The 24,202-nt window shown below is 36.8% G+C and overlaps 1 protein-coding gene and 1 long non-coding RNA gene across 2 annotated transcripts; both read right to left on the bottom strand.

Moving 5' to 3' along the window:
* Positions 1–3,593: 3,593 nt before the first annotated feature.
* LOC149787225 (uncharacterized) lies at positions 3,594–11,336 on the bottom strand. Its single transcript, XM_089978358.1, has 3 exons — positions 11,181–11,336; positions 7,540–7,930; positions 3,594–7,285 (listed from the first exon to the last, which is right to left on the bottom strand). The coding sequence occupies exons 2-3, from the start codon at positions 7,850–7,852 to the stop codon at positions 6,843–6,845; spliced, it is 756 nt and encodes a 251-aa protein (XP_089834484.1). The 5' UTR covers positions 7,853–7,930; positions 11,181–11,336; the 3' UTR covers positions 3,594–6,842.
* Positions 11,337–13,169: 1,833 nt separating this feature from the next.
* On the bottom strand, positions 13,170–17,768 carry LOC149787224 (uncharacterized). The gene is made up of 2 exons (XR_016425129.1): positions 17,172–17,768; positions 13,170–17,087 (listed from the first exon to the last, which is right to left on the bottom strand). It is a non-coding gene; the product is annotated as an uncharacterized LOC149787224 (long non-coding RNA).
* Positions 17,769–24,202: the final 6,434 nt, after the last annotated feature.

The following is a 24,202-nucleotide window of genomic DNA, read 5'->3' as shown; positions in this document are numbered from 1 at the left end:
ACATTTAGCATTCTTATCATTTTATTTTAAGGTAATTGACTATTATTTAGAATATGACCATTATGGTGTGGTTTTCTTTGTGCATTTTGTCGCCAGTACACAGTGAATAATAAGGTGTTGATGCTGATCCAGAAGTGAAATTGTGTCTCATTGCAAGCTGATTTCACTGGACAACAAATTTTTACAAAAGTCATGTTACTGAAATAAAATTAGTCAATTCTTATCAATTTTTATGTGCTGAACACGAATATGACAGTCAAATTGCAAAATTGGCTCTAGTTTTTTTGTAATCTGCAAGAAATTAATGTTTACATAACGAAATGCATTCCAATAGTAAAAGGTCAACTGTAATAGCCTACCTATAAAAAATCAAGTCATTGACTACATCTTAGATTTCTTCGCCTGTCTCTTGTACAGCTGTTCGGGAGCATCTCTGAGGAGTGTCCAGCAGTAGTCAGCCAGCATTGTAGTGGACCATTTTCCCTGGTATCTTTGTTCCATTGTTGCGATATCTTGATGAAAACGTTCGCCGTGTTCATCACTAACAATACCACAGTTGCTAGGAAAGAAATCCAAATGGGAATGAAGGAAGTGAATCTTTAGAGACATATTGCAGCCAAGTTTCTTATACTTCATCAACATGTCTTCTACTAGTTCCTTATAGTTTTCTGCCCTAACATTTCCGAGGAAGTTTGTAGAAACTAGGCGAAAAGCATTCCATGCTTGTTTCGCGTCACCTTCCAGCAAGTTGTTGAACCGGTCATCTTTGAAAAGCTCTCAAATCTGAGGACCCACAAAAACTCCCTCTTTAATCTTTGCTTCGCTGAGTCGAGGGAATTTTTCATGCAGGTATCGGAATGCTGGCAAAGTCCGGTCAATGGCTTTCACGAAGTTCTTCATCAAACCTAGTTTGATGTGAAGGGGTGGTAGCAAGATTTTCTGAGCCTCAACCAGAGCTGGGTGTTGGATATTCTTCTCTCCAATGGCTACATTCTGCCTGTGAGTCCATTCCTTCCTCATGTAGTGCATTTCCCTTGCTCGGCTATCCCACTCGCATAAGAAACACATGTATTTTGTATATCCTTGCTGCAGTCCCATTAAAAGGGCAACTACCTTCAAATCACCACAGAGGTGCCAGCTGTACTTGTTATACTCAATGGAATTCAGTAGCTGCCTTAAGTTATCGTATGTCTCTTTCATGTGGACAGCATACGCTACTGGAATAGATGGAAGAATGTTTCCATTGTGCAAAAGCACAGCCTTGAGACTCAGTTTCGAAGAGTCCACAAATAGTCTCCATTCTTGTGGGTCATGAGTGATTTTTAAAGCATTCATGAGGCCCTCAATATCGGAACAGAATATCAGATTACTTTCCTTTCTGAAGAAAGGCTCCAATTGCTGGTGGCGCTTTCGATATGCAGTAATTGTGACATCTTCTTTTAGAAGATTCCATTGTTGGAGTCTTGATCCTAGCAATTCTGCCTTGTTCTTTGATAAGTCCAAATCACGAATCAGGTCATTTAGTTCTTCCTGTGTTATTCTGTGTGGGGTTGATGATGCACCACAGTGAAAATCTGGATCACTGCATGTTGATGGACCAGGAGAAGAACAGGTCGACTCACCTTTGTCTTCGTCAGATGAATCAAGAGAATATTCTGCTGGAGGTTCTGGAATAGGAAGTCCCTCACCATGTGGAACTGGTCTCAATGCAGACGGAATGTTTGGGTAGACTATTCTCGACTTCTTTCGCTTCGTTATTCCGCCGGAAAGAGGAGGAACCAAGCAGAAGTAACAGTCATTTAGGTGGTTGCTTGGCTCTCTCCACACCATTGGGACTGCAAACGGCATTGATGACCTTTTGCAATTCAACCACTGTGAAAGCTGTGTTGTACATGTAGCACAGCATATATGCGGAGCCCAAGGCTTTGTCTTGGTCACCAACCTTGCATCCGAAGTAAAGATGATATGCCTTCTTCACTTGAGAATTGATACTTTTCTTCTGGTTGGCAAATGTCACTTCCCCACAAATATAGCAAAAATTGTCCGCGGTATTAACACACTTTCGAGGCATTACTGTTCTTTATTGTACGTAAATGGATAAAATAATAAGTTTTATGTAACAGTAGCTTGAACTGTCTCGCACAACGTCTAAAATATTTTAAATGCTGAACCTATCTGATTGGGCTTTATATAGTACACTGCTTACGTCAGCTTCAGCAGCCGCCTGGCATTAGTATAATAGGCCTACACATGTATAGTACACTGCTGACGTCAACTTACTTCAGCAGCCGCATGGCATTAGTATTGCATTGCATCAGAAAATGATGCAATCAACTGTGGATGATGTGAGCATGATGGTATTATGCAATGTTACATCATTATTCCGGATGTTGCTGCAGTCCTACTGGAGAAATTTACACAGTGAAACATAGAAAATGAGGTATATGAATATCTTCAAAACGAGAGCCAATACAAATTTTTCACGGTTATATTCGTGTTCGGCACACCAAAATACTACAGATTAGGGCCTTTTCAAGTCAGTAATGATTTCACTGTTGACCAGTGTTTACAGTGCAGCGTCTTACACAATGTGGTGTTATCAGGAAATTAACTTTTTAAAAATAATTTTTAGATGTTATGTTTTCTTTCGTGAACAAGAAAAAAAAAAGAAGAATGTCAGTAGATACAAATGTGAAACGCGCATTTTTAAAAATGTGAAAAAATTGGTTTATGTTCAGTGACAGACAACGTTCCCTTTAACCTGCGCGTGCACACGGCCGAGCAGATGTCAGACCTTTCCGCGCAATCGACCCCCGGACATCGCAATCAACGAAGATCTAAAAATTTTGTCCAAGTCACCGTAATGACTGCTCAATGCAGCGCGCGCATCTACCATTCGCTTAGAGCGAACATTGGTGTGTGTGTGATCATGATATTTAACGTAGCTTTAACGAATTTTCAGTCATATCGCTACGACGTCTGCAGTATGGCAGTTTATAGTGATGTCTAGCACTGGGGCATCATGCCGCAGACACATAGCATGATGTCCCACCCAGTCACATTATTCTGATACCAGGCCGACCAGTCCCAACACTAACCTCTTAATGCTGAGCGCCAAGCGAGGCAGCTGTTAGTACCAGTTTTGTAAGTCTTTGGTTTGACTCGGCCGGGGTTCAAACCCACGACCTCCCGCTTCCGAGGCGGACGCTCTAACCACTAGACCACCGGAGCGGTGGGGGAATATATATATATATATATATATATATATATATATATATATATATATATATATATATATATATATAAACTTATTACAGAATTTTCGAGCTAAATTATTAAAATCGAAATTTTCTCTAAATTGTATTAAAAGTTATTTTTCATTAAATTATATTGAAAATAATTTTCCAATAAAATATATTGAGAATAATTTTATTTATTTCTGTATTTCAAGTGAATACCATTTTAATAAAGATTGCGCTTTTACGAGCAGGCGCAAAACCCTCTTTGTACTATAAAATACGTTTCTCTTGCATCCAAAAGTCAGCAATTTTTAGAATCGGCTGTTAGTTGCCGAAGAGGCAAATTTCTTTTGGATGAGTAAGGTAGAAGAGTTAGGCGTTTCTTGAAACGAATATGCCAACGCAGCAGAATTGTCTGTCTGATGACGTACACGCACGCAAACAGAATCAGTAAGAAAAGATTCGAAATGAATGAACACATGCACCTAGACGAATGTCCATATTAATTGCAAGTATTGAATTTTATACTTTTTGGCTATTATGAATTTAGTCGAGATATAAGTATTATATAAATGTATGAAGTTGGTAAGCTGGGAGGAAAGTTCTAATTTTATATGTATTTCTTGGATTTTAATTATAACGTTTTTATATATGTATCTTTAGAATGTAGTATATGCATATATCAATTATTTAAATAAAGTTAATTCATCGAGAATCAGAAGACTGTCTTTCCTTAGTGAAGTCTGTTACCTCTCAGATCGTCATTTTCCCCAAGATGTTGTCATATCTACACCGTTGAGCAACACCTCTTAAAAGAGAGCATAATATCTTCTCTCTCTCAAATCATGTGCAAATACATTTTTTTTTTAAGTGACGAATACTTCCTTCTCATGGCATGAAATGAGAAGAAGGTTATGATCAAAATCTCGTATATATGTGTGTGTGTGTTTGTGTGTGTGTGTGAGAGAGAGAGAGAGAGAGAGAGAGAGAGAGAGAGAGAGAGAAAGAGAGAGACAGCCAGGGCCATGTTGTTTCCAGTAGTTGCTGTGAGCCCGATTTATTTGAAATAAAATGGCAGACACAATTATTGATAAGGTTAAAATCACAGGAGAGTGCATTTTATATTCGGTGTCAAAGAAAATGATGTGATATGATGTAAAAGACAAAATCACATCATAAGAGAATGTACCATATGCCCCAGGTAGATAAAACGAGATTACATGACAATTACAGGAGACTGTACCACATACCCAGTGTCAGTTTGCAGAAATGTGGCTCTCCTGAAAGAAAATACTTGCTTATGTTTGACTGGTGAAACAATATACAAGTAAAGGAAAAGATAAGAAAACTCTAGAAAGTTCAGAATTGCAAACGTCAGCATCAGGCAGAGCAATGTCATCATGTACCTTAGCGCCTATTCCAGCAATATGTACACAGTTTACAATTAGTACATTCTTGATAAAAGCAATATGAGAATATTCTAATAGCCTACCCCACCAGTATATGCCCATGCTCAGATTAGTCAATTCTTGATAAAAGCAATGTCAACATGCACCTAATCCCCAACCCCACCAATACCTACCCATACTCAAATTAGTCATTTCTTCAAAAATGTAATGTCAGAATGTTCCTCATCCCCAACCCCACCAATACCTATCCTTACTCAGGTAAGTCATTTATTGAGAAATTCAACCTCAGCATGTAACTCGTCCCTACCCCACCAATACCTATCCTTACTCAGGTAAGTCATTTACTGACAAATTCAATCTCAGCATGTAACTCGTCCCTACCCCACCAATATCAATACTCAAATTGGTCATTACTTTAAAAATGTAATGTCATCATGGAACTCATCCCCAACCCCACCAATACTTATCCTTACTCTGGTAAGTCATTTATTGAGAAATTCAATCTCAGCATGTAACTCGTCCCTACCCCACCAATACCTATCCTTACTCAGGTAAGTCATTTCTTGAGAAATTTAATTTCAGCATATAACTCATTCCCACTCCTCCAATACATAATCTGACTCAAGTTACTCTTGACAAAACTAATGTCACCATGAGCCTCATCTCATACCACACCAATACCTTCCAAGACTCAAATTAGTAAATTCTGATTAGAGAGCAATATACTTTGCTAATGGAGATGACAGATAAGTGTGGATGTTGATTCCAAGTCTCTACGTGATAAATGACACAATAAAGAATGAAACACAAGGCACAATATATAGAGGGTCATATAGTTTAGATAGAACCTCAAGATATTAGTATAACACACGGACTGGGTAAGTTTTTATGAAAAGTCAAAAATGTAACCGAAATTAGTACCCAAATGATGCTTATTTTACATGTACAGTTAAATGCATAATGTTTAAGCTGTTTAATCACATACATAAACAGTATAGAAAAAGCTTACATGAAGCTTTTGTTCTCAGGATAAGGATTTTTGTCAGCTGTCCGATTTAATCTCTACTGACTGTTAAGAACACTCAATATAATGCTAAGCGATGTTAAGAGATTGTCCCTGACATGCAGCAGGTTGTTACAGCCCCCATCCCTGTTCTTCGTCAGTCTGCATGAATGTAGCTCGATTCTTTAACCTCATGTTCAAAGCAGGCTTTTTACTTGATCTATGATTTTTACTGAGTTCTAATTTACAGTATGGCCAGGGCAAACATTGTGGATGTACTGTGATACTTCAGACAAGCTTGAACTTATTCTTCTATGTTCGTTAAATCTCACTTTGAATATCCAGGGATGGGGGCCATTACAACCTAATGCATGTCTGAGAAAATTTGTTAACATTGCTCAACATCCCATCGAGTGATGTTAATGGTCAGTAGAGAGCTAATCAGTCTCATGATGAAATCCTTACCCTGACGACGAAAGATTCGGGTTGGCTTTCTCTAAATGGATCTGCATGCACCACAGGAATATCCACAACTATGTTTTATCAAACCTTGCCATAATGATATATCAAACACAGAAAGTACTATAAAAAACATCAAAGACCACCAATGTTCAAGACAGTGTCTATACTGGACAAGAATGTGGCATTGTTTTAAAGCTGGCTTTACATATTATCTTTTCATAATACTTAAAGTTCTCTTTCTACTCAAATCAAAGTATATTACAAGTGCTGCTATTTCCGTTTGATCATCTTTAGAATTTGGTACAGTATAACCGCTCTTGAAAGACCACCATTTCTGACAAACAATAATGGTCTCATAAGGCAGGTAGTCTCTCATGACAGGTCATAGCACTACATAATGAATATATCCATACAAAATAACACGAATGCCATTTCTACCATCCTCATCACAACGTCTCGCTTACTGCCAGTAAGTCACAATAGATTTCAGACACCCAAAATGTAGGACAAGATCAACATCTCGCATATCCATACCCATATCTAATGCAACCGTTGCAACGAATGCTGCCATCCTTCCGTCTAAAATTATGAAGAATTTTTTCCTTGGATAATTAATGGGTACTTCTGTGAAACATTTAAATTAGTAGATGTTGTGAATCTTCCTTTTGATCGATATATGCATTAGGCCCAAGATAGACTTTCATTGTGACAAACACTTCGGCTCCAGTGTCAATACTTCTGCAGTAAATGATTGCTTTCTTTGATCGAGTCCATTTTTCTATGTTCCAAAAGCCACAACAGCATTTCCTTGTAATCATGATTCTCCGTCTTAATGATTTCAATGAATATGTTGGGAGGATCAGGAGATTCGAACACAATTTCTCTATTTTCTTCATGGAGTTGTAGGAAACTTAAGATATCTGTTTTCACCTTTGTCGTACTTGTTGCAGTAGGTGCCGTAATGGGCACTTTCAGTATGCTTCTTAGTTCACCCAATCGCCGGTACTCAACCCTAAATTCTTCTCCCCACTCAGAAATACATTGGGCTTCATCAATAGCAGGCAGAATGCATTTCACTTGCCAAACAGTTGAACAAAATACATCTTTCCAATATGTTTTCAAGCAATCTTCTGGACAGTAAAAGACAAACTGATATTTTCCGTTTCTGATACCTGACAAATAAATGAAAATGGAAATCATGATTTAATAATATATGAAATGTCATAAAATTCCTTTTCGATGAACCTGTTTCTTTATATTAGTTATTATTCGTATTGTGAGTATATATGTCAAATTACAACAGTGTCAACATAATGAATATTAATACATTTCTTTGCATTATGCATTTAATGACAAGTTATGCATTTGATTACAAAAGTATACTGATATCAAACACAAAAGATAAAGTAAAGTTTAATTTGCCTACCTGTAACCACATATTTTTCCATGTTTCCAGTTATGCAACAAGAGAAAGTCCACTGCTGAAGAGATTCAATTTGTTCATCTACTAGCGATGTCAGTGGCGAAATACCCAATATGATAGGGCCATCTTTCTCCTTTCTCATAGTAGGTATTACTGTAAATAGAGTTTTTCCAAATCCAGTCGGAAGAAGTCCAAGAACGCTCTTGTGATTTAACATGGCCTTTGCAATTAACACCGATTCATCTTTAATGTCCATATACATATTCCGAGCGATCTTTAAATCGTCAAACTTTGCCTTCAACATGTGTGGATCCATTGTACGTGCGCACTCTTTTATTTGGCCTTCGTTTGAATTCACTCCGCAGTTGGAAAAGTTGTAATGTGTCGTCTGTAGCTTATGAAAGAAAAAAAAAGAACATGGATACCTGATGTAACTGCAATCATAATTTTGAAAAGAAACCTGATATCAGAGGATACTATAGATTTTCGCTGCAGAACACCCTTACAAACAAAATTGAAAATGCTCGTGAGGTTCTTGTGAAGATAACTGGCTCCAGATTCACCCCAGTGTCATCAAAACGCAGAGGAAACTTTTCGTGCACTAAGTGTTGGAGTGCACCAAAAGAGAATGTGAAATACCAAATTTCTTTAAAGGAATTTTGGGGTAGGACAGATTCATATTCTGATATTGGGAAGAAAAGAGAACAGTGCGGATCGTCTGTTGTAAAGAAACTGTGTTATACCAGTACACCTGTAAAAGTATACACAGAATATTCCATTCGGTTATGATATTGGCATAAGTGACAATTGTCAAAATTGTAGTTCATGGTTCACAAATATAATTGTATTTCAAATATTCACAATTCATTTGCGACAGATACGTGTTTTTTGCTCCTAAAAGAAAATGGAAAACATGCTATTGATATCACTGGACAACAAATTTTTACAAAAGTCATGTTACTGAAATAAAATTAGTCAATTCTTATCAATTTTTATGTGCTGAACACGAATATGACAGTCAAATTGCAAAATTGGCTCTAGTTTTTTTGTAATCTGCAAGAAATTAATGTTTACATAACGAAATGCATTCCAATAGTAAAAGGTCAACTGTAATAGCCTACCTATAAAAAATCAAGTCATTGACTACATCTTAGATTTCTTCGCCTGTCTCTTGTACAGCTGTTCGGGAGCATCTCTGAGGAGTGTCCAGCAGTAGTCAGCCAGCATTGTAGTGGACCATTTTCCCTGGTATCTTTGTTCCATTGTTGCGATATCTTGATGAAAACGTTCGCCGTGTTCATCACTAACAATACCACAGTTGCTAGGAAAGAAATCCAAATGGGAATGAAGGAAGTGAATCTTTAGAGACATATTGCAGCCAAGTTTCTTATACTTCATCAACATGTCTTCTACTAGTTCCTTATAGTTTTCTGCCCTAACATTTCCGAGGAAGTTTGTAGAAACTAGGCGAAAAGCATTCCATGCTTGTTTCGCGTCACCTTCCAGCAAGTTGTTGAACCGGTCATCTTTGAAAAGCTCTCGAATCTGAGGACCCACAAAAACTCCCTCTTTAATCTTTGCTTCGCTGAGTCGAGGGAATTTTTCATGCAGGTATCGGAATGCTGGCAAAGTCCGGTCAATGGCTTTCACGAAGTTCTTCATCAAACCTAGTTTGATGTGAAGGGGTGGTAGCAAGATTTTCTGAGCCTCAACCAGAGCTGGGTGTTGGATATTCTTCTCTCCAATGGCTACATTCTGCCTGTGAGTCCATTCCTTCCTCATGTAGTGCATTTCCCTTGCTCGGCTATCCCACTCGCATAAGAAACACATGTATTTTGTATATCCTTGCTGCAGTCCCATTAAAAGGGCAACTACCTTCAAATCACCACAGAGGTGCCAGCTGTACTTGTTATACTCAATGGAATTCAGTAGCTGCCTTAAGTTATCGTATGTCTCTTTCATGTGGACAGCATACGCTACTGGAATAGATGGAAGAATGTTTCCATTGTGCAAAAGCACAGCCTTGAGACTCAGTTTCGAAGAGTCCACAAATAGTCTCCATTCTTGTGGGTCATGAGTGATTTTTAAAGCATTCATGAGGCCCTCAATATCGGAACAGAATATCAGATTACTTTCCTTTCTGAAGAAAGGCTCCAATTGCTGGTGGCGCTTTTGATATGCAGTAATTGTGACATCTTCTTCTAGAAGATTCCATTGTTGGAGTCTTGATCCTAGCAATTCTGCCTTGTTCTTTGATAAGTCCAAATCACGAATCAGGTCATTTAGTTCTTCCTGTGTTATTCTGTGTGGGGTTGATGATGCACCACAGTGAAAATCTGGATCACTGCATGCTGATGGACCAGGAGAAGAACAGGTCGACTCACCTTTGTCTTCGTCAGATGAATCAAGAGAATATTCTGCTGGAGGTTCTGGAATAGGAAGTCCCTCACCATGTGGAACTGGTCTCAATGCAGACGGAATGTTTGGGTAGACTATTCTCGACTTCTTTCGCTTCGTTATTCCGCCGGAAAGAGGAGGAACCAAGCAGAAGTAACAGTCATTTAGGTGGTTGCTTGGCTCTCTCCACACCATTGGGACTGCAAACGGCATTGATGACCTTTTGCAATTCAACCACTGTGAAAGCTGTGTTGTACATGTAGCACAGCATATATGTGGAGCCCAAGGCTTGTCTAGGTCACCAACCTTGCATCCGAAGTAAAGATGATATGCCTTCTTCACTTGAGAATTGATACTTTTCTTCTGGTTGGCAAATGTCACTTCCCCACAAATATAGCAAAAATTGTCCGCGGTATTAACACACTTTCGAGGCATTACTGTTCTTTATTGTACGTAAATGGATAAAATAATAAGTTTTATGTAACAGTAGCTTGAACTGTCTCGCACAACGTCTAAAATATTTTAAATGCTGAACCTATCTGATTGGGCTTTATATAGTACACTGCTTACGTCAGCTTCAGCAGCCGCCTGGCATTAGTATAATAGGCCTACACATGTATAGTACACTGCTGACGTCAACTTACTTCAGCAGCCGCATGGCATTAGTATTGCATTGCATCAGAAAATGATGCAATCAACTGTGGATGATGTGAGCATGATGGTATTATGCAATGTTACATCATTATTCCGGATGTTGCTGCAGTCCTACTGGAGAAATTTACACAGTGAAACATAGAAAATGAGGTATATGAATATCTTCAAAACGAGAGCCAATACAAATTTTTCACGGTTATATTCGTGTTCGGCACACCAAAATACTACAGATTAGGGCCTTTTCAAGTCAGTAATGATTTCACTGTTGGCCAGTGTATCATTAAAGTAGTAAAAAAGATTGTTCAGATAGTTCTGTACATGGTTGCTTCGGTAAATTACCTATTGACGAAATTTACAGATGTATTGGTACATTAAATAAGTACCGTGATAGTTAACAAAGGAAACAAATGCATCTGTAAAATGATATAATTCTGCGTACCTCTAATAAAACCTACATACATTACAACGTTGCTTATCAGGACTTGTGCGCGAGCAATATAATGAACGTTCTACTGTATATTATATTAAATGTTTGTGATACTATCCACATTAACTTATAGTTTCAATTTGCATATATGAAAAGAGGAACATACTCAACTGGTATAAAGGTCATGTTGAAAGTTAAGTTCCCTCCTCTAGTCTGTCTGTCCTTCAACAGTTAAGATTTTCTGCAGCATAATTGACGCAACATGCAACACCCCAAATACTTGATTCTTGCACATCACCCGATTGCTGCCACAAATGGTTGGTTACCTGAAAAACTATGGCATTGAATTACATGGAACAGGACAGTCAATTATGGAGGGTGTTTTGGTAGAAACCTTCCTATGGACCTCAAGAATGAAGTCATGAACAGGCTATTCAAGGATCAATTACAAGGAGCTAAAGGTCAATACACTGAAAATACAATTAGTAAGTACAGCCAAATCGCAGGTCCTTTGGGAGAATTCCTTGATGTGTTTTTTGATGATAAGGTGGTAGAAAATGAGATTTTCAGGCACCAAGGGATGGCAATGTTGAGAAGATGGTTCGCTTTCTTGTGGGGAGAATCTTTTCTCTTTTTTGCCTGGCAGGCAGTACAGAGCTTTTCCATATTATAAGCATGATATAAATCCAAGACATCCTGGCAAATTCGTTCTCATACTCAAGAAACTGTCTAAACAACTAGATAGAACCAGGACAATTCTTATAAATAATTAACATAAAGTGTATTTTATCATCGCGTTCTTGTTTCTAAGGAACATTTTGAGGCCATATTTACTTCTGTGGTGCCTCTGTAAGGAATATGCGTGAATACTTATAAAGAAGAGAGAGTGACAAATCTAATTTAGTTGCCATATGAATTTTTACTGCATGGCAGTACGAATAATTTATGTACCGCCAAAGCAAGTGGAGTAAAGTGTCCTGGATGCACTACTGCAGCCTAGCATACCCAGCTTGATTCATTGTTAGGATTAAAACCCGAACAAACTCGTTGCTTCAATCAAGTAGAGCATAAACTTTAAAAAATTATATCTTTCACATGTGTGAAACCCTAAAGAAAGCAATACTTCCTTGAAATGCAGTATTCACAGAATATACATTGTTAACAGTGGCATACTAATTTTGTAACTATTATTATTTTCACTGTGAAATAATGTGCATGTGTTCGTATTCATGAGTCATAACTCTACAAATATTCAAATTAGTTGCAATAACCCATAAGTCCTTGTGTATGTAACTGAAAGAGGCAGGGAATTAGCTATAAATCTGAATTACATCATTTATAATTTCTTTTTTTCTTTCCTAAAGGTCAGGTTTATTTCTATTTAAACCATGTTTGCTTAAGATGTATATGCTTTTGATTTGATCAGTTGATCTTTGTGTTCAGCAAAGCAAATACCAAGGAAGTTAGTTTTCTGGACCCCATTTATCTGGAAACCTTGTTATCCGGACATAATTCAACAGGAACAGAATTCCTGAATGTTAATTTGTTCCGCTAATCCAAAAATCCGCAATCCATAGTTTGAAATCAAAATCGGGAAGCCAAGCATAAAATAATATAAAACTTGATCTTGACAATCCTGAAAAAATTTGTTCAAAACTAATAAAATTTGAGGAATCGTACATGAAAATAAAATCACTATAATAACAACTTCCCTACACAAATTTAGGTGTGTCAATGTACATGTATCAGTCTCTCTGATTGTTAAAATTCTACTCCAATGCTAGTTATAACTTTATCATGCTTGTGTACGAAACGCTTTAAAAAGGAGTGTAACCTCGTTAATCCAGACACCTTCATTCCCAGTGAATATGTCTGGAATAATGAGTTTTCCATATAATTAAATTCAGCAGTTTTATTTTAAGCTGTCATCATACCCTATACCTGTATTTCCAACTTTATATTCAAAACTGCTTGAAATAAACTATTGAATTAGACTTGTATTTGGTTCACATTATTCTAACGGCTGGTATTTGTTAATACTCCCCCCTCCCCGAATTTTGGTATTTCAGTAAAACAACAGATCTTTATGATGCCTGGTATCTACTCATCTATGCTTACTTTGTCACCATATTAATATAAACAACACACAAATACAAACTGATATCTCAAGCTTTATACAATAGACTGTTTATATAGCAAACTAATACAAATCAGCTATTTTTTATATCATATTTCACAACTGTTGCAAATAAACTGATACTTGACGTTGTTAATCATTCTAAAATTAATCCCTGTGCTATTTAAAATTAAATCGATCCACTTTATTTGTACAGCCATCCACAAACTGTTATATATAATTGTAAAACAACAAAATGAATTAATGACACACTTAAGTTATTGAATCATAAGTCATGTCAAAAGCGTAGGCGATTTTATCCCAATGTATTTATTTCCTAACATCATTGTTGGTGAGTAGCAAAAACATACTTTGTTTATACAATCGCTAGTTACAATGTGGTCATGCACCTTGAAGTTTTTTCCCCATGCGACTGGTCATGTGATCAAGTAATGAATGTTTGAGTCCATTTGATGTCATTCATTTCATTTGATTCCACGCTGGTTCCAATACTGTCTACTGTAGTTCATTCTGTCAGCTAAAGCACAAATACACTATTTATTGTTTTAGTATAACAAAGAAATGTAATTTATATCATGGCTATGATGAACAAAATGGAAATGTTTGATAAAACAATTAGATGCTTTGATTTTGTTAAAATAAAACGGCCTTGTTGAAACCTACTTCGGCATTTCTCAGCCACCATCGCATTACAACCAAGTGAAATATATGTCAAACAACATAAAAATGCGTTCATTTGCTAGTGTCAGGTTTTGAATTGATCATCATCAAGACAGCAAAGTAAGTATCTCGATAACTCTTAATCATGTGGATGAATGTTGATTTTATTGCCAAGTACACCGCTCCCTCGATAACTCGCGCTCGGATAACTCGCGATCCCGCTTATAACGCGGTATCCGTCTTGGCTCCCGATTTTTTTTCCAGAGAAAATGTATTTAAAATATCTTTAAAATATGCTGAACATGAAAAAATTACGATAAGAATTGATAAATTAAACCTTGGTACATTGTTCGTTTTATCATCGAAAATGGTGATTAATGCCCGTAAAAATATAATCCATATTTTGAAATTTGCAAGTTCTAAAGAAGAATTAATTTCAGAGATCTCGAAAACGCTTAATTACGCGTATTTGGACGCCAGTTTTTGATCTGGGACGCAGAAAATCACTGAAGCAGGAGCCCTCCGTACGCATGATATAGGTGCGCGGGAAAATTCAAAGATTTGCCGGTCCTGTTTCAGCCACCTGCTTTGTGGGAAAATGTGTTGATCAGTTAACTGTGCTGATATTTACAATGACAGAATTCAGTGACTGAAAGACTCTTTGATGTACTGTTGCCATTTTATAAGAGTACATTAAAAATAAAAAAAGAACATGATGCAACAGCTAGGCGGCTACTTCAAAGGCTTTCACTAGCGGCCGAGTGAGAAAATGTACTGATATTTAGTGATTGACTTCAGAGGCAGAAAGACCCAGTTTTAAAATCCTAGCGAGACCTCTGTTTAAAGATATCATATATTATGTAAGTTTTTATGATAAATAATTATCAGTATAATGTAAATAAACAGTCTGGTGAAATAGCGATCAATGAAAACTTCTGGTAAATGCTAACAGGTGGCAACAGAGAATGAAATAAACACTAATTAAACGTCTTCCTGTGTGAAAGTCACGTTCTAATCCTTTAATTCCGTTTCATTGTAAACATTATAATCACAACATATTCTGTTCATTTAAAACATGAAAAGAGTCAATCGACCGTCACATCGAAACCTGTGAGTACTTCTGTGAGAACCTAATTACATGTACATGCCGGCTTTGTTTTGATCAACAACTTGGGGAAGTGTTTGTTGCATTAAAAAAAAAATTGATTACAAGATACCTCGGGTGCTGGATTAAGGGTCTTGGAGCTGCCTTTGACGTAAAGCAAAACAGTAACAGAGACAACGACGATAATAGTGACTTCGAATGTTTCAGTGAAACTGATGTCATTAATGCCGGGGCTGTTTGGGAGAAATTCGTACAGACTCATGGTCCTGAGATGGGCGTTTCTCTTGATGATATGGAGGAGTGGATTTGTGCTGACAATGACTGCCCCACAGCCGAATACATGTCAGATGAAACGATAATTATTTCTATAGCGAACAAATTTGCAGCAGAAGACGATTCTAACCGGAGTAACACAAGTGTTGAAAGTGATGCAGGCGCAGATGTTGCACCCCCCACCCCTCTGCACAGGAAGCAATCAAATATTTTGATATTGCCATAAGGTGGCTGGAGACCCAAAATGTTGACTACGTAAAGCTCATGCAGTTGAGAAATCTGAGGGATTTTGCTCGGCGGCAGAGAAACCAAGGAGTAACACACACACAAAAAAATAACTGATTTTTTCAAAAAGTGAATTGATATCTCTCAAGCGTGGCACAAACGGCAAGTAGTAACTTGTTCTAATTTACGTTGTTTTAAATTTGTAGACCAATTAAATACGTCTGTACTAATTAACCCTTTTTTTTTTTTGTTTTCCATTTTACTTCTATCACATTCAAAAATATTTATCTATCGTTCGATCGAGACCGTGATGCTCGAAAAGAGACGATCTTTTGCATATAAAAAAAAAACGTCTAATTTGGATCAAACAATAAAACTAGAATGTATCCAATTCAACATAAAATTAGTGATGTAGTACACAATGTGTGAAGTGGTACACATGTTAAGCGAACGGAAACCACGTGGAATAATGTTTTCGATGATCACCTCAATATACTGTAATTTATCCTGAAATTAATGTTGTCCTATGAGGAAATAATAAAGTACACCGTTATGAAGAGATATTTATTAAAATTTAATCTCAGAACGATTATAAAGTGAGTATTCAACAGTATAATCTGCCTACCCCCCCCCCCCTTATTTCTCCGTTATGTCGTCAATCACTTCATTGGTTTTGGGCTTATTTTATAGGTCTCTCGATAACTCGCGTCTCATTTATAGTGCGGTCGATGTTTCTGGACCCCGATGTGCGCGAGTTATCGAGGGAGTGGTGTATGTGATAATCATGAAAATTTCACCTCTTATTCTCTTCAGTGGAGTTCAAAACACTATACACAGCGCTGTTAGTTAGGCAGTAAGACCCTTACACCCAAAACATAAATATTAGCATCATGTCTTACATGTAGGACTCGGATTATATATTATAAATTTTAGGTACAGTATTTCATACTGGCCCTCTCATTAAACAGTCTACCATAAAATTCACATTTGAATGGTTTACATTCAGTATATATGCTTCTTTAAAGAACTACAGCACCTAAACATTTCATTACAGACTTCATTTTTGAATTTTTGATCTCCAGTATGTATCATCATGTGTAATCAAATACTATCCCATAACAGCTTTATAAAAAAACTTCACATTTGAATGATTTTATCTCCAGTATATCTCTATTTATGCCTTATCAAATAACTCTTTTGCCAAAACAATAAATTCATGACTAATTTCAGACATGAATGGTTCATTTCCAGTATGTAGCATCATCTTTAAATTGTTTTGAGCATAAACATTGGATCAGAAATTTCACATCTGAACGGCTAATCTCCTGGGTGTGTCCTCAAGTGCCTCTTAAGATTACGGCTGTCAGCAGACATGTAATCACAAATATCACATTTGAATGGCTTTTCTCCAGTATGTACCATCATGTGTGTCTTCAGATCACTACTGCAGCAATACATGTGATCACAAACTTCACATCTGAATGGCTTTTCTCCAGTATGTACCATCATGTGTTTCTTCAGAGCACTGCTGCTGCCAGACACGTGATCACAAACTTCACATTTGAATGGCTTTTCTCCAGTATGTACCAAAATGTGTCTCTTCAAGTCATATCTGTCCCTGAGCATTTTATCACAAAATTCACATTTGAATGGTTTACCTCTGACTGGTTTATCTCCAGTATGTATTCTCATGTGTATCTTCAGATTACCACTCTCAGCAAACATTTTATCACAAAATTCACATTTGAATGGTTTACCTCTGAATGGTTTATCTCCAGTATGTATTCTCATGTGTATCTTCAGATTACCACTCTCAGCAAACATTTTACCACAAACTTCACATTTGAATGGTTTATTTTCAGCATGTATCATCATGTGTTTCTTTACATGACTACCACACCTAAACAATTTATCACAAACTCCACATTTGAATGGTTTATCTCCAGTATGTAGCCTCATATGCATCTTCAAATTATTAATGTTCCTAAACATGTTATTACAAACTTCACATTTAAATGGTTTATGTGCAATATGTGTCATCATGTGACTCTTCAAAGCACTAACGTCGCTAGACATATGATTACAAATTGCACATCGGAACGGTTTTTCTCCGGTATGTACCATCATGTGCCTCTTTAAATGACAATTGTCCCAAAACCTGTGACTACAAATTTCACATTTAAATGTCTTATCTCCTGTATGGAGCGCCCTGTGTCTCTTCAAATCACTATCGCACCTTAACATGTTGCTACCGGGTTCCATTTGTAGAGAAAGAGAAGAAAAATCAGAATTGATAACTTGGGTATTCATCGTGTACCAGTTAGAGTATTTAGTGTGCAAGAGCTAGGTAGTCTGGGCCTAATGAACATAATGCGAGACCCTGTTTTTCTACGACTCGTGGTACACATAATATGTAAGAATGAGTACCAGTCTAGAAATGGATACATATATATGCAATGAACTGAAAACGAACAGTGCAAAACTGTAAGCCACATGGGTCACGAGTGCGCATTTGCTTATTTTAAATTAAATATAAATTGTTCTTTTAAAATGTAACACTAATTTTCTTCCAACAAAGTTTATTCAATCGTGATTATTGAATGCTCTACACATTAACTGTCACCAATCAAGTTTCACACGAAAACTATCTCTCGCTATGGACTTATGCAATGGGGTATGCGGAGAACTCGCCCTGGGAGAACTCGCCGGAACGTATATGGAGAAGTCGCCCCAATTAGTTGGAAAAGTCACCCCAAAACTTGTCACCCAGATAACGTATTTAATATTTTTCTTTGAAATAAATAAGTTATTGATCGCAATTTGAATTGTTCAATTACCTAGTTGAGAATATATTTCATCCTGGTTTACATTTGCATTGTAATTCAAAGATGTAATGGAAAGAAACAAAATATATAAAAAATAAAAATAAAATAACAAATTAAGAGAGGGAAAGAAAAAGTGTTAAACCTTTCACGTAGAAGATTAACTGATAATGACTATATAATGGTAGGCAAAGGGCTAAAATTTTGTCCCAAACCAAAATGTCACAATTTTTAAATTAGCTGAAGAAATCTAGACGCCTAAAATAAAGAATTTTTTTTTAAAACCACAGACTTCACATTTGAATGGTTTATTTTCAGCATATATCATCATGTGTTTCTTTACATGACTACCACACCTAAACAATTTATCACAAACTCCACATTTGAATGGTTTATCTCCAGTATGTAGCCTCATGTGAATTTTTTTTAATGGTAAATCATGCAACAATTCAGAGAGTAAATCGAATTCTATTTATTCTAAAAACAATTGGTTATTTTAACAGAATTAAATCATCTTTTACATCACCTAGTGGACGTGATTCATATTTAGATTTTTATATTGACGCGATCACAAAAGAGATATTAACTGGTAATCATAAAAAGCAATATCATAGTAATATTTCTAAGGACGAAATTAAGTCTTTGTATAATCTAATGAATGACAACAGTATAGTGATTAAAAAGGATGATAAGTCAAACACTATTATTATTGTGAATCAAGATGATTATGTTAAAGAAGATGAATGTCAATTAAATGATGAAAAATGCTACAAACATAACCCGTCATCAGAAATTAAATAAAAAATTTCAACATGCATTAATGAGATCGCTAAAAAAGATAATTCCGTATATTAGGAATTTCATACCTTGCCTCTTAAGATACGTACACATCAATTCTACATATTAACCAAAACTCGTACAAATCCTGACCATAATTTACCTTTAAATTTTCCAGGACGACCCATTAGATCACGTTGTAATTCATATACTGAAAACCTATCCAAATGTATTGATAGTTTTTTATAACCGTTAATGAAATCACTTCCTTCATACATTAAATATACTACTACTACTTTCATGAAAAAGTTGAAGTCTATTCCACAGCTATATGATAACTCAGTCCTGGTATCATTAGATGTAACATCACTATATACCAACATTCCGCATGTAGCAGGTATTGAAGAGTGTAAATATTTTCTTGATAACAATCCTAATAATAGCATATTATCTAGTGAAGATATTTGTAAAATAATAAAACTTATCTTGGAAAATAATTAATTTCAATTTAATAATACGAATTACATACAAAAATGGGTACGGCAATGGGTAGTCATATGGTTCCCCCATACGTTTACCTTTTCAAGGGTAAATTAGAAAAAGATTTTCTTCAAAACGAAAAGTTTAATCCATCAGTTTGATTCAGATTTTTAGATGGCATATTTATGATCTGCAACCATTCAACTGAAGAACTGAAAAAATGTATTGATCGCCTAAATCACTTCCACCTGACGATTAAATTTACTTATACTGCATCTAGTACGCATGTTCCATTTTTAGATGTAAATGTAATAAAAAATATTAATAACACTATCTCTATAAATATTCATGTCATGGAGATTAAATTTCACCAGTATGTGGAATATTCTTCATGTCGTCCCATGTCGTGTAAAAACGGTATACCATATAGCCAGCCCAAAAGATATCGACGCATTATTTCAGATGATTGTCAAATACAAATTTCGTTGAATAAATTACAAACATATTTACAAAATATAAATTATCCTACACATAATTGATTCTGCGCTGAACAAAGTCCGTAATGTTACTCAGCATGAGGCTTTAAACACAGCAGAATGTAAGATAGAGAGAGAGATGTAGTTCCTTTCACAATACAATATAATCCTTCATTATCTAATATAGGTCGTATAATTAATAAATAGTAAAGTCTCCTAAATTAATCGGATAAAACCAGCGTATAATCACTTTACAAAAAATAAACCAATTCTCGCTTATAGAAGACCCAATAATTTGCAAGATTTTTTAATTAGAACTAAACAGACAGAAAAGAAAAATAAAACAATTTTATTTTATGCTAAGAAGTGAATTACTTGATTTTCTAATTAAAATAATATTGATATTTCACTGTAGTGAAAAAGTAACAATATTTTTTCACTACAGGAACTACATGTTTGGATCAGAACCTACTTTTAGGAGCCCCAAGTGGCCGAGTGGTCTAAAACGCTCACCGTTACGGATCACTGCAATCTCACCTCCGTCTGCGTGAGTTCTACTGGCCGCCATGTATAGCCTATATTGTGCTAAAAAATGGCGTTAAACCCTACAACAACAACATAACCTACTTATCTCCCTTTGATTTTCTATCAGTGGACTACTTTTTACTTAGGGACCATCCATAAATGACGTCACGCAATTTTTGCCGATTTTTGACCCCCACCCCCTCGTCACACATTTTAAAAACCAATTCCTTCCCCTCGTCACAAATGTGTGACCCCCCCTCCCCCCAGGTGCGTGACGTCATTTATGGACGGTCCCTTATGTAGTTGTTGTTTTATCAATAATCCCTGTCTGTTATCCTTGAAACTTGTAGTTTGTTATTCTGGAAATATCAGTTAATTTTTTATCAGTCTGATGGGGAACTAATTTTGTGCGCAGGTACACCTAGCACAGCAGAACATGTACGGTAAACAGCTGACATTACCGTAAGAAATCTGCTAATTAACCGTGTCACAAACTTTAGGTAGCCAACGTATGTGAGAATAAAATAAAAATAATATTTGCTTGAAACGAGTGAATAACATAAACATTTCATCTCGTGGGTGAAAAACAAGTATTTTCATCCACTCGATGAAATATATCCATTATTCACTCGTTTCAAGCAAATATCCTCTATTTCTTTATCTAAATGTAACATACACCAGTGCTCTCGATGTGCAAAATAAGAGAAAATACTTCTTTCAGTAGTGCTAATACAAAAGAGGTATTTTTCTGTGTGACAACACTAACTGCATATCAACTGTGATTTATTTGATAACCTGTTGACTTATGACTTTTTCTTGACTTGCAGAATAGATTATCTAATAGTAGTTAAGTGGGATACCCTAGGGACAATGGGACTTAGCATTAAAACGACCCCTGGGACACTCTAGGGACAATGGGAATTTAACATAGAGAAAAATCGTGGGTCACTCTAGGGACAATGGGAATTTAACATGGAGAAAAATCGTGGGTCACTCTAGGGACAAGGGGAATTGAACATGGGTGTTTTTTTTTTTTTAAAGTTTAAAAAATGTGCTAGGCAATTGAAAGTCATTCTCTTTTCGAGAAATATGGCTGGCCCTGAAAAGGGCCTTTGGGTTTATGTTAATATTAATATTAACATAGATGGCATCTGTCACATCTTCTTCTTCTTCTTCTTAAACTCCTTCTAATTGCCGGTCCATACACAAGTACCCTCTTGAGACATCCTTGTCTTTCTATGTAAACTCTCCTCATCCATTGACTAGTATCTGTCCTATCAACAACAGTCCACTTGGACCTGACATACATGAGCATGTCCGTCCTAAACATCATGGAAGACACAAGGGTGGATGACTCATCTGTGGTCCACATCTTGAAGCGACGAGAATAGGTGAATCAATGCAGTGAACTGCGCTTATTTATAGGTACAGGAAGGATTGAAACGGATTGAATTCATTCACCAATCCGAACACGCGTTACAAAATTCAGTCAGCTCGCATCCAATCCGAAGAGAGCAGTCTGTGACGTCACGTGGTCTATATAGATTCGTTAGCGCTTGTGTGCAGTCAATCTATGCGACAGTGATTCAACATGACGGAAACTCAGAAAACGATCCATTGGGGTGCACCAGCAGGGGAGACTGCCCAAGGGAACCCGGACTTACTTTCAGAAGAGGTACATTGGGATTTTGTGGATTTTCTTACCTCGCAAGAATTTGTTCCGGAACCTTCGTTACCTTCTTCATTACCGCAAGTGGAGAATTTTAGACAGAGACAGAAAGAAGAATTGGAGAAATTTATGCAACGACAAAAGGAAGCGGAACAAGCTTTTCTCCTACAGCAACAGCAACAGCAACAAGAAGAGGTAAGAAAAAAACAACAACAAGAAGAAGTAGCAGCAAAGAAACAAGAGGGTGAAAATCAAACGGCTACGGTACTGTTGGACATTTTAGCGGAGTTAAGAAGTCTGAAACAAATTATCAGACTTCTTTATCATGACCGAAGAGAATACGACCTTCCCGAGCTAAACACGCCAACCCTGTGACTAAGCCTATCGTACCACCCTTAGTGATTTCAACCCAATCATCAGAAGTAGGCCTCGGCCGTGGCAAAGGCTTAAGGCAGTTAAAGTTGATTGGTTAAACTCACCCCTACACCAAAATAAAAAGGCCCTTTTCAGGGCCACCCACATTTCTCGAAAAGAGATAGCCTTTCAATTTGCCAATAACTCAAAAATCAACAAAAAAAAAAACAAACCATTTTACCCTTATAGTACGTGTCTTTTTTGTATGAGTGCGTGAGTCTAGCTTCTTATTTTAAAATCAAAACTCAAAGACACTTACCTTATATCATTCACGTATTCTTTTATCCATTTTTTACAATCCAATTCACAATTCACCACAGAACACTTTAATTAAAAGTTCATTGACTTCTTCTTTCTCCTTGTTTAGTCTCTCTGTTTTTTGAATTTCTTCACCGTTTTTTCCTCATTTTCTTCCCTTCTTCTTTTCTTCTCCTGTTTCTTTGCTTCTTTTAAATAGAATTGTCTTCTTTCTTCCTCTCAAGAATCCCTCTCTTCTTTCCAAGAATCCCTCTCTTCTTCCAAGAATCCCTCTCTTCTTCTGAAGAATCCTTCTTTTCTTCTGACTCCTCTTGTTTCTTTTTTGGGCAATCTGGAGACCAATGTCCTTTTTCTTTACAATAATAACAGGTATCTTGACTTTTGTCTTTTTTAGCCCCTGTTTTTTTTTCTTTTTTGACGGTCTGGACACTCTAAAGACCAATGCCCTTTCTTCTGACAGATATAGCAAGTATCTTGACTTTTATCTCGAAAGGAAGGAGAGTAGTCCGTCGGCTGGTCTGAAGAGAATTTTCTAATGACCCCTCGCAAAGCTCTGACGAAACGTTCCATCTGGGTAGTCTCCTCCATCGTTGTGCTCGGCTTGAGAGTGAAATGAATAGTGAAAGGACAAGACACACACCCTTTTTATATACGCTGGTTTGCCATGACTATGAATTAGTCTATGGTGTTTAAACTTGAGTCATTTGACGTTCTGCACTCAAGATAAAACGATCCCATTCATTCGAGAAGAAAGAAGAAGAAAGTAAGAGGCAGAAACGTGATCTATCGCCTCGTACCAGAGCTGAAATCTTGGCACAAATTCATGCCAGTGATTTTGAAGAGGACATGAGTGAACCAGAATTTGAAACCTCTAAACCAAGTTCGTCACCCTTAGTCAACCCTGAAAAATACTATTCCATTCGAGAGACGGAAAAGCGCTCCTCTAGAAAATTTAGAACCACGGCTTACACCTACACGGTGAAGTTTAAAGATTTCAAGGCCGACGTACCCTTGGAGAAAGCAGAAGGGTTTATCACCGAGATGTGGGATTCTTTGCTCACCGCACTCAAGCGACAATGTCAACCGAAAGAAGACGATCGCTTGACACTATCCATAGATCACGACGGTTTGAAATCCCCTGTTTGGATCGAGTTTAGCAGACCCGCAGAACTAACCCCTTCCAAAGTCATAGACAAGATTCAACACGTACAACAATCTAATGACCAGTTTGACATCACCGATGGTAAAGCCACACTGAAAATGGCTCACGTCTCTCTTCCTCAAGGGACTGGACGCAAAAAGATGTTATTGGTGGACGACCTTCGCAACACCAAAACAAGTCTCGTCCGAATTAACAACCCTCATGA

The sequence above is a fragment of the Sinohyriopsis cumingii genome, chromosome 12 (genome assembly GCF_028554795.1).
Source record: "Sinohyriopsis cumingii isolate HCF-2022 chromosome 12, ASM2855479v2, whole genome shotgun sequence".
Classification (NCBI taxonomy): domain Eukaryota; kingdom Metazoa; phylum Mollusca; class Bivalvia; order Unionida; family Unionidae; genus Sinohyriopsis; species Sinohyriopsis cumingii.
The sequence above is the reverse complement of the archived record's forward strand: the minus strand, read 5'-3'. Positions and strand labels throughout refer to the sequence as shown.

Excerpts from the sequence above, each read along its gene's own strand:
- LOC149787225 (XM_089978358.1), bottom strand. The coding sequence starts at position 7,852 with ATGGATCCACACATGTTGAAGGCAAAGTTTGACGATTTAAAGATCGCT. Across the intron at positions 7,286-7,539 it reads GGAAAAATATGTGGTTACAG|GTATCAGAAACGGAAAATAT; the intron begins GTAGGCAAATTA and ends TTTATTTGTCAG.